The 11924-nt window shown below is 52.8% G+C and overlaps 1 protein-coding gene across 1 annotated transcript; it reads right to left on the bottom strand.

The window, feature by feature from the left end:
• Positions 1 to 1353: 1353 nt before the first annotated feature.
• Positions 1354 to 10946, bottom strand: LOC124803292 (endochitinase A-like; the record flags this gene model as incomplete). The annotated part of the gene is made up of 2 exons (XM_047264475.1): positions 1354 to 1671; positions 9369 to 10946. Coding segments are annotated over 2 exons (1896 nt in total), but the record flags the coding sequence as incomplete, so codon positions are not given.
• Between the last annotated feature and the right edge of the window lie 978 nt (positions 10947 to 11924).

Genomic DNA, 11924 nt, shown 5'->3' on the forward strand with positions numbered 1-11924 from the left:
GAAGAACTTGACACGTTGCACCCCTTCTAGTACGAATTCATGCGCTGACTCGGTTGGGAAGGGTGTCAAAGCCGTTCTGTCCTCTCAAGGCAACCTGGCCCGCAACTGCAGTAACTGATGTTTGATATCCTCGGTATTGGCACTGGGGTGGTATTGGAGTTTGAGATGTCCCATACATGTTCTACTAGGGAATGACGTTCAGATTGTAGTGGAAGGCTGTTTTATTAGTAAATATTTATTAAAACACTGGTGTCTCCCAGTCTTCAGTGACTACTCGTCATTTCACGCTGTGCATGCTCCCTTAGAAACCAAATCAGGTCTGGTAACAACACTATACACATACAACACTTTATTTATTCAATCGTATGGTGATTTTATACAGTATACAGCTGATATAAGACAAGTGATTTTATACAATATACATATGATATAAGACACGATTAAACCTTAAAGTCCTTGTTTTTCAACCAATTAAGTAAGCTGGGTGTGAGTGAACAAGTCGTCGGGAATTCCAGGGTATGAATGAAGTGGACAGCGTTGGACTAGATATTAAACTGTCTGCTCTTCTTGATTAAGTTCACACATTGGTGAACTGATCCAGCCCCACTGGTATCTGAAGTAGCTACAACAAACATGTCCAGTCCTTAACCTGTTGAGGCGGCACCATAGGTTCCTCGGTCGGTCAAAACCTTTTGGCTTCTTTGTGGGATCGAGGTGATGGGCTCTTTTTCACAATGTTTTTGTTGACCATTCATGCTTCCAGCTTTCATTTAGATCAAAACCATTCGCGATGAGTTGTCCTGCAGTTAGACTTGCTGGTCTTCTTGATCGCAATCTTTGCTGTGGCGGATGACAGAATTCCTGATGCAGTGGTAGAGAGGGTGATGCAGAGATTACTGTACACGTGACCCCTAGGTGGTGCTAAACGAGCAACAGTGACATAGGTGATGTATGTTATGTTTCTGGACATATTATATAACACTAATGCCCCTGGTTGCCGTTCTACCTGTTTACGTAATCGCCGGTCACATGTAGTATAGGAAGTTACACTGACATCCAATCATGTCTTCTGGGTGATTCTCGTTTTCTGTCAGGTAGTGTAGGTCCATTTGACAATCATTTTAGCCGTACCTCGCACAGGCTTACCACGCAGCCACGGAGTATGCTAGTGCAGCATCGGACTTTCCGCGAAGCTGCCACTGAAGCTATGTCCTACGATTTCATTATACGACTTACTTTCCCTTTTGGAAGGATAGCGGCCGTCGTACAAGTATTACAGTAGTTAATTTCGCTACACGTATTACAGCGAGGGCACAAGGACGCAGAGCTGGGGAGATGTACTCTGGCGGGGGATCACGCAATTACTGTGATTGCGGGCAGCGCGTGCCCAAGCAGCACCATTACGAAATTGCCGTACAGCATGAGGCGAGCTGCAGCTTGCGGTGGCCAAAAAACGCAGTTAATAGCTGGAGCGGCCATCCGCAACTTATCATCAGCCCCGCACACCGTGTGGAAAGCGGGCGGCTCTGGCTCGCCGTGGTCACGAACGCGGATGCACGGGTTCCGCAGCATGCCGCCAGATCCGGCATGCCGGAGGAAGGATGGACACCGTGCTACATCACGGGCACTTAGGGCAGTCATACCATGCGGTGCACTAAAACCGGCAGCACACTGTGTAAGTGCACTTACAGAGGCCATAATTTGCGGCACTGTGGCCGTAATGTTATTGTCAACATTGCTTGATAGCCGGGCTGATGCAGGTAGTTGCCGAGGTGTTGCCCACCAAGGTTGGATATCTATTCAGTTTCTGCGTAAAATCTTGGAAGCAACACTTCGCACGACGCCTTTCGCCTACCCTCAGTCCAAACAGTTTAAATGGGCCATTTCACCAACTGGCCACCTTCGGGCAGTGAAATTTCGCTTTTACGTTAGTGCCTGACAAACTGTATGCATTGAGTTTTGCTGGAGTTAGGTGTTAATCAGTTCTCTGAAAGCCACGTGCTGATGCTACCCTATTGGCTACATCATTTATATTACTTTTACGTCTTTTTACAGTAACACTTGTGTGACCTGTCACGTTTATTGATAGACCATTGACATACCAGATGATGAAAAAGTCAGTATAAATTTGAAAACTTAATAAACCTCGGAATAATATAGATAGAGAGGTAAAAATTGACACACATGCTTGGAATGACATGGGGTTTTATTAGAACAAAAAAAAACCATATTGCTAGACGCGGGAAAGATCTCTTGCGCGCGTCGTTTGGTGGTGATCGTGTGCTCAACCGCCACTTTCGTCATTCTTAGCCTCCCAGGTCCCCACACCTCAGTCCGTGCGATTATTGGCTTTGGGGTTACCTGAAGTAGCAAGTGTATCGTGATCGACCGACATCTCTAGGGATGCTGGAAGACAACATCCGACGCCAATGCCTCACCTTAACTCCGGCCATGCTTTACAGTGCTGTTCACGACATTATTCCTCGACTATAGCTAATTTTGAGGAATAATCATGGACATATTGAGCATTTCCTGTAAAGAACATCATCATTGCTTTGTATTACTCTGTTATGCCAGTTATTGCTATTCTGATCAGACGAAGCGCCATCTGTCTGACATTTTTTGAACTTTTGTATTTTTTGGTTCTAATAAAAACCCATGTCATTCAAAGCATGTGTATCAATTTGTACCTCTCTATCTACATTATTCCGTGATTTATTCAGTTTTCAAATTTATACAGACTTTTTGATCACCCGGTATATATATATATATATATATATATATATATATATATATATATATATATATTTGTTTTTGAAGAACAGTGGACCCAGAACAGAGCCCTGTGAAACCTGCAGTCAAATTCAAACCCCTTCCCCGTTTGTCGACAATTTAGGATAGCCTTCCCCTTATTTTTTTCCAGATATGAACTGAACCACTGGTGAGCTGCTTCCTGACTTCAATAATATTTCAACCTGTGTAGAATTATTGTCTGATCCATGCAATCACATTTTTGTATTAAATGAAAGAAAGTGCCTGCTGTCCGCAACCGATCGTTTCGTTCTCCTTGTGTCTGTAACACAGGAACACCGTTTCTGTGGGCACTCCCATCCACAAGTCACACAGTGTGACAGCAGTTACGTGTACTGAGATCTACCACTGCTCTCCTTCGGAGCGAGGTTCGGCGCAGTGGTTAGCATGCTGGACTCGCATTCTGGAGGACGACGGTTCAAAACTGCGTCCGGCCATCCAGGCTTAGGTTTTCCGTGATTTCCCTGCAGGTAAATGCCGCGGTGGTTCGTTTGAAAGGGCAAGGCCGATTTCCTTCCCTATCCTTTATCCAATCAAAGCTATGCTCCGTCCCTAATGACCTCGATGTCAACGGGACGTTAAACCCAATCTTCCTTCTTTCCTTCACTACTCTCCTATACATTGCCTTCTCTAAAACTTTACAGTACAGTGGCAGCAATGAGATTCGCCTCCAACTGTCTACGTCATTTCTTTCGCCCATTTTATAAAGTGACTTCACTAACGAGTATTTCAGTCTGTCAGGGAATCAACCAGACCTGAAAGCTGCATTGCACATCACAGAACATGTTGCACTGATCTTCATAATCCTACTTGAAATTTCATCATGCACATAGGAGTTTGTGCTCTTTAATGATGTAGTAATTGATTCAGTTTCATCATCATAGCTTTCTTCCTATCGTTGCGCATGATGTAGTTGTCTCAGTACATCAGCTTTCAAGAATTCTGCTTAATTATCTGCACCGCTAAAATTTTTATTTACTTCGCGGACTAGGGGCAAAAAGTAATTGACTCAGCCTTGTTTCCGATCAGTATTACTGGTGTAGCGTTCAACAGTCTCGTAAACACTTGAAAAGTGCATTGTACTAGACCAGCATTTATTACAACTAAATAGATATGGCAAACTTGTGAAAACGACTAAAACCTTTGACCTGATGGGTATATGCTCACTCTTTAAGCAGTCGCTCAGGAAACTACATACAGGTAGCATTTAAGCGAAGTGACCAGCCATACTTTTACTGTGCACCGTTCACAACCAGAAAGACCGAGCGAGGTGGCGCAGTAGTTAGCACACTGGGCTCGCATTCGGGAGGACGACGGTTCAAATCCGCGTCCGGCCATCCAGATTTAGGTTTTCCGTGATTTCCCTGAATCGTTCCAGGCAAATGGCGGGATGGTTCCTTTGAAAGGGCACGGCCGACTTCCTTCCCCAATCCGATGACCTTTCTGTTTGGTCTCTTCCCCCAACCAACCCAACCCAACAACCAGAAGGACGCGCATGCACACAATTCTACGCCATCTGTTCGTAATATTGCGGGCTGACCTTGCATAGATTATAGCAAAATGTGTACCAAACACGAAGTGCACAACAAATACCACGAGAGGCCACCAAAACCACCACACGGGCACAACAACACGCGTTGCACCTCTCAGTTACGTGGAGCAGCCTCCAGATAGTGCTGACAAACTGGGACATCTTCCTGTTTCCGCGCCACTTCCTCCAGCACTCATACATAACATAAGTACAGATAGCTGCTACCGTGATCGCTGTCAACTGTGGTCCACATTGCTTTTACCTCACACTGTGGACTGGAAATCCATCTGCCGATAGGCACCAAAACACGATGGGCCACAGTCACTCAGACAGTTACGATTCAGCCGTCCGACAGTTCAATGACTGCAGGCCATTCAGCATAACCATCTGAAGACTACAGTCTGACTTAGCAGTTGCCATCTACGTAACACCTGGACTAGTAAGCGTTTCTGAAACATTACTATCAGCCATATAACACTATGCGAAGAGAGAGAAGTTACTTAGATTGAATTGTACTCGTATTAGGTATTGGACACGTGCCACAAATCAAACAGTAACGAAAGTAATTACGTCATGTAATGTATTCTTAATACTCGTAAATGCTACTTGTTATTGGGTTGCCAATTTCGGTTATAGTGCACTGTCACAACAAATGTTTACTTAATAATCGTCGTGTACAATAGCTACCGTTAAGTAACCATGGCAGAGAAACATTTTTCTGTTACTGCGGATGTTTGGGCTGGGTTAATAGTACCCTTCAGTTTCTACATTCACAACATAAATAAATAATAAATCACAATTATATATAACTAGTATACTTACAAAACAAAATGCGTAAAATAAACACTAATGAGGATGACAAAGGCTAAAACGATGTTAATTTGCAGACTGAAGAGACAAACGAAATTTTATACCAAGGACAGAATTCGAAACTAAATCGAAATTAGAATTATGTTAATACCTTCAGCAGCAAATGGGTGTTGATATATATCAACGGGGACAGATGAAAATGTGTGTCCCGACCGGGACTCTAACCCGGGATCTCCTGCTTACATGGCAGACGCTCTGTTCATTTTTTTGTTCTATATATTGTTCGTTGAATTTGTTCGTGGCGGACGTCCGATGACACTCTTTCAGATTGTTTGTTGATCCGTTTACTCGGTTTTTTATTACGGACGGTAACTAAACCCTCTGACCGAACACACTGAGCTACCGTGCCGGCGTCCATCTGAGCCACCGAGGACACAGACGATAGCGCGACTGCAGGGACTATCTCGCGCACGCCTCCCGCGAGACCCACATTCTCACCTTGTATGTCCACACACTACATTCGTAGTGTCCCACACCCACACACTCATTACTCGTGAAAGTCACTTTTACCAAGTCTCGTAAGAGTTCGGGGAATGTGTGTGCAGCCGCACAGGAAGAGGTGGTCATGGCCGGTGTTGTCAGAACTACATACTTATATGGATATGGTGTGTTCTTTCGGAGATGTCCGAAAGAACAGACACCATATCCATATCAGTATGGAATTCGAAACTAGTTCTCCTACTCACTAGGCCCACTGACCACTACGCCACCCTGGCTTTGTACAACTGCACGCCTCTCCCCTCAATCCCAATTCCCATTCACGCCTCACGGCACTTGGTACTCCCCTAAACTCTAACAGTATTGCAGAGGCTATCCAACCGTAATGGAATGGTACCTCAGCTTCGAAGGAGGAGGGAAGCACGTTGGGGTAGTCCGTGCAGATGAACGAAGCCACTGTGCTGAGGTGGCATAGTAAACAGGAGACACTGGTTCGAATCCCAACCTTGGAGAAAATTTTCAGTCGTCGCTTCAGTCTGCATATATACATCATAGTTGCTTGAGAAAATAACATCTTTAGATTACAAGCAGTTTTTTTAGTTCGCGTGAGTTAGTTCAGATCTCTCTTTTCCACTTCCGTCAGTAAGGAGTAAAGTTATTTGTGCAGTATGAAGTCTGTGGTTGCCAATAATGTTGCCACTCATGCTGGTGACATATTCTTTACTCACAGCATTAGCAACTTTGATGTGAGGTCTCACTAGTTAAAAAAAATTGTTACTTCCTCTTCCGCGCAATTACAGTGCTATAGTGCTATGCTTATGCAGTGTGGGTGCTATGCATAGCAGCAATACTTGAACTTCAACCGTGGTACGGTAACTGCAAAATTTTCGTGTACAAGATATTCCATTGTACCAAGGCCTGGTTGGCAGCACAGCTGTTATTTGTGCGTAGTATTTTCCATTGCTTGTCTGATGGGTTCCCATTCTTTGACCCACTCAATCTGAAACCTCTTCTTGTAAAAGCGGTAACAGACGCTCCACTGGAAAGAGTGTGTACTCTTATTTCTAAGCTCACCGCTTCCATTGCAGAAGAGTCTGCAATCTCATTTCCAAACATGCTGGAGTGCGCTTTAACCCAAAACATGCGGACATTGTGGGCATTCCTTTCTAGTTGGTTTACGTGTTCTGTTATCCACTGGGTATCTGGTAATTTTTATGTTTTCGATAGAAATATCTGAGGACCGCTAGCGCTGATCTCGAGACCGAGAACATAATGTTTTCCTCCGGTACCGTATGACAGTACAATTAGGCAAATCAGGCAGCGTATAGAGACCCAGTCATTCCCGAATAGAACCCGCACTGAACTCGCATTCGGTAGGAGCATGCTATTACATATTTCGAGGTTCCCCGTAAATCGGTTCTGTTTTTTCTGGGTCAGTGTCTGAAAAAGACCCAGCCCATTTCCTTCCCAATCCTTGTACAGTCCGAGCCTGCATTGTCTGTGATGACAGAGTCGTCAACAGGGCGTTGAACCCGTACCTCACTTCCTTTTTTTACCGTTACGGAAGCCACTGAAGTGGCTGCTAGGTACGGCACATCCGTAATGATCTGGGACAGCTAGCTGAGGCTTGTTTGCCGTCACGCGCCGGCACCGTCGCGGCTGGCAAAATATTTGGACAGACGTCTAGCGACAAGCAGCTGTGTGTGCTGCGGCCTGGTCCGCGCGTGCCTGCCGTCAACCGACAGCAGCTATTCTGATGCACACGTCAAACTGCGGCCCACCAAGTCACCTGTTGCACTACTAAAATGAGTAAGTACACAGGGCGACACACTAGAGGAAAGAAAAATGTAACATCATCAAGTATAATATAACTTTTCTAATATGTGTTGTGACAGGTAGTTTATCACTGGAGGAACATACGATGAAATCAAACGTCACAGCAAAGGATGTCCGAACAGTCGAATCAAAATACGGTATACCCCTCTGGCGGCAACGCAGGGCCGTATTCTCGCACGCAAATGCTCATGAAGGAGGCAAATGGCATCTTGCGATAATCATCTCAAGCATCTTGCACCTTTTGTTGTAATTTGGCAAAGGCCCTGGAGAACGACTAATTTCCCCCCCACCACCACCACCACCGCGACCGCCACGTTCCACACATCGCCACCACCACCACCACCACCACCACCACCACCACCACCACCACCTTCCATACATCATCACCACGTTCCATACATCACCACCACGTTCCATACATATTAAATTGGCGAGGGATCTGGTGATCTTGCTGGCCTGGGCAGTAGTTTTGAACCCCGAAGAGCAAGTTGCGTCGAACAGCTGTATGTTGAAGTGCATTGTCCTACTGAAAAAGCGCACATCACCTTCCTGTCGAACAAATAACAATAGAATGGGGCTAACAAACTGTGCAATGGAGCATGCACTGGTCACTTAACCATGCAAAAACACCAAATGTGACCTTGAGTCGTAACTGATGACCTCCCACAGCATGAAGCCTGGGATGGGAACTGTGTGTCGCAGGTGAATGGATTCTGATATTGAGTGTTCTATGCCGTACACGTGTAAGTCCATCATTCGCATACAGACAGAACCTACTCTCATCACTGTCAGCAGTTTCAACATGTGCCCGGATTTCGTCCCTGGACGATTTTCAGTCGGCTACCATTGCCCGTAAAATGCGTTTATGTTGACGTGCGCCTGTAGTACCCAGCTGTCCAGAACCTGGCTTAGAGGTATGGGAATGTTCCGCAGACCGCTGCTGAAAGCAGCGATATCACCGATACATAGTGCACAACATATACAGCAATCCGTCGATACATCCATCCAGCCTCCCAGAGGCCCACAATGCAACGGTGTTCAAACGGCTAAAGCTTTTGAATAGGAATACGTACTCTTCCGCGGAGAATGCCTGTACCCTTGAACGAATGTCGCAAACTCAGTACAGTTACAGCCTGCGGAGTCAAAACTGAGGGTGTATAGACAAGTTTCCAGAGCTCCATCTACTCGGTAATGACTGTGACAAATGAATCACTAACACTCAGTATGCACTGAACACTATCCTTGAAGGTGCTGCATTTTTTGCCGCCAGTGAACTAGCCACCCTCCTAAAAAGAAAGGGCGCACTGGTTGCTTATGAGCGCTGCAGGTTGCGTAGAACTGGTACTGGGCAGCCATTGACCCATCACACTTAACGTATGACGAGGCAGTGAAGTTGTGCGTATATTGCTAGGTGGTTGTATAGAAACAGAGCTGGAAGGTTAGTAACTGTGAAGACTTGAAAGGATGGCAGAAAGAAGCTACCGTGTTTGGGCGAGCCCATGGTCACACCACGAAATAAGCTGCTCGGTTTGTTGGCGTATCTACGCCGACTATGAATGATGTACCACTTCCTGCCAAGAAACAGGGCGTCGCCCGCCTGGCTAGCCGCGCAGTCTAACGCGCTGCTTCCCGAGCGGGAAGGCGTGCCGGTCCCCGACACGAATCCGCCCGGCGGATTAGTGGCGAGTTCCGGTGTGGCGGTCACCCTGTGGATGGTTTGTAAGGCGGTTTTCCATCTGCCTCGGCGAATGCGGGTTGGTTACCTTATTCCGCCGCAGTTACACTACGTCGGCGATTGCTGCGCAAACACTGTCTCCACGTACGCGTAGATCATAATTACTCTACCACGCAAACATTTTGGGTTACTCGTCTGATATGAGACGTTCCCCAGAGAGGGAGGGAGAGGGTGGAGGGAGGGAGAGGGGGCGAGGGAGGGGGCGAGGGAGGCAGAGGGGGCGAGGGAGGCAGAGGGGGCGAGGGAGGCAGAGGGGGCGAGGGAGGCAGAGGGGGCGAGGGAGGCAGAGGGGGCGAGGGAGGCAGAGGGGGCGAGGGAGGCAGAGGGGGCGAGGGAGGCAGAGGGGGCGAGGGAGGCAGAGGGGGCGAGGGAGGCAGAGGGGGCGAGGGAGGCAGAGGCGGCGAGGGAGGCAGAGGCGGCGAGGGAGGCAGAGGCGGCGAGGGAGGCAGAGGCGGCGAGGGAGGCAGAGGCGGCGAGGGAGGCAGAGGCGGCGAGGGAGGCAGAGGCGGCGAGGGAGGCAGAGGCGGCGAGGGAGGCAGAGGCGGCGGGGGAGGCAGAGGCGGCGGGGGAGGCAGAGGCGGCGGGGGAGGCAGAGGCGGCGGGGGAGGCAGAGGCGGCGGGGGAGGCAGAGGCGGCGGGGGAGGCAGAGGCGGCGGGGGAGGCAGAGGCGGCGGGGGAGGCAGAGGCGGCGGGGGAGGCAGAGGCGGCGGGGGAGGCAGAGGCGGCGGGGGAGGCAGAGGCGGCGGGGGAGGCAGAGGCGGCGGGGGAGGCAGAGGCGGCGGGGGAGGCAGAGGCGGCGGGGGAGGCAGAGGCGGCGGGGGAGGCAGAGGCGGCGGGGGAGGCAGAGGCGGCGGGGGAGGCAGAGGCGGCGGGGGAGGCAGAGGCGGCGGGGGAGGCAGAGGCGGCGGGGGAGGCAGAGGCGGCGGGGGAGGCAGAGGCGGCGGGGGAGGCAGAGGCGGCGGGGGAGGCAGAGGCGGCGGGGGAGGCAGAGGCGGCGGGGGAGGCAGAGGCGGCGGGGGAGGCAGAGGCGGCGGGGGAGGCAGAGGCGGCGGGGGAGGCAGAGGCGGCGGGGGAGGCAGAGGCGGCGGGGGAGGCAGAGGCGGCGGGGGAGGCAGAGGCGGCGGGGGAGGCAGAGGCGGCGGGGGAGGCAGAGGCGGCGGGGGAGGCAGAGGCGGCGGGGGAGGCAGAGGCGGCGGGGGAGGCAGAGGCGGCGGGGGAGGCAGAGGCGGCGGGGGAGGCAGAGGCGGCGGGGGAGGCAGAGGCGGCGGGGGAGGCAGAGGCGGCGGGGGAGGCAGAGGCGGCGGGGGAGGCAGAGGCGGCGGGGGAGGCAGAGGCGGCGGGGGAGGCAGAGGCGGCGGGGGAGGCAGAGGCGGCGGGGGAGGCAGAGGCGGCGGGGGAGGCAGAGGCGGCGGGGGAGGCAGAGGCGGCGGGGGAGGCAGAGGCGGCGGGGGAGGCAGAGGCGGCGGGGGAGGCAGAGGCGGCGGGGGAGGCAGAGGCGGCGGGGGAGGCAGAGGCGGCGGGGGAGGCAGAGGCGGCGGGGGAGGCAGAGGCGGCGGGGGAGGCAGAGGCGGCGGGGGAGGCAGAGGCGGCGGGGGAGGCAGAGGCGGCGGGGGAGGCAGAGGCGGCGGGGGAGGCAGAGGCGGCGGGGGAGGCAGAGGCGGCGGGGGAGGCAGAGGCGGCGGGGGAGGCAGAGGCGGCGGGGGAGGCAGAGGGGGGAGGCAGAGGGGGGAGGCAGAGGGGGGAGGCAGAGGGGGGAGGCAGAGGGGGGAGGCAGAGGGGGGAGGCAGAGGGGGGAGGCAGAGGGGGGAGGCAGAGGGGGGAGGCAGAGGGGGGAGGCAGAGGGGGGAGGCAGAGGGGGGAGGCAGAGGGGGGAGGCAGAGGGGGGAGGCAGAGGGGGGAGGCAGAGGGGGGAGGCAGAGGGGGGAGGCAGAGGGGGGGAGGCAGAGGGGGGGAGGGAGAGGGGGGAGGGAGAGGGGGGGAGGGAGAGGGGGGGAGGGAGAGGGGGGGAGGGAGAGGGGGGGAGGGAGAGGGGGGGAGGGAGAGGGGGGGAGGGAGAGGGGGGAGGGAGAGGGGGGGAGGGAGAGGGGGGAGGGAGAGGGGGGGAGGGAGAGGGGGGAGGGAGAGGGGGGGAGGGAGAGGGGGGGAGGGAGAGGGGGGGAGGGAGAGGGGGGAGGGAGAGGGGGGAGGGAGAGGGGGGAGGGAGAGGGGGGAGGGAGAGGGGGGAGGGAGAGGGGGGGAGGGAGAGGGGGGAGGGAGAGGGGGGGAGGGAGAGGGGGGGAGGGAGAGGGGGGGAGGGAGAGGGGGGGAGGGAGAGGGGGGAGGGAGAGGGGGGAGGGAGAGGGGGAGAGGGAGAGGGGGGGAGGGAGAGGGGGGGAGGGAGAGGGGGGGAGGGAGAGGGGGGAGGGAGAGGGGGGGAGGGAGAGGGGGGAGGGAGAGGGGGGGAGGGAGAGGGGGGAGGGAGAGGGGGGGAGGGAGAGGGGGGGAGGGAGAGGGGGGAGGGAGAGGGGGGGAGGGAGAGGGGGGGATTCCACAGGGAGCCGAGCCGAACCGCACAATAACACTAGGTTCAGTGTGGGGCGGGTGACCTGTTTTGGGGTTGTGAAAAACTGAGGGCTACGGCGGGTAGCCGGTTCAATCCAATAGAATAAAATACACGTTCAGTACAATACAATAGGGGATAATAACAATGGTTGTAAAAAGATC

Source organism: Schistocerca piceifrons, chromosome 6 (genome assembly GCF_021461385.2).
Source record: "Schistocerca piceifrons isolate TAMUIC-IGC-003096 chromosome 6, iqSchPice1.1, whole genome shotgun sequence".
Taxonomy (NCBI): Eukaryota; Metazoa; Arthropoda; class Insecta; order Orthoptera; family Acrididae; genus Schistocerca; species Schistocerca piceifrons.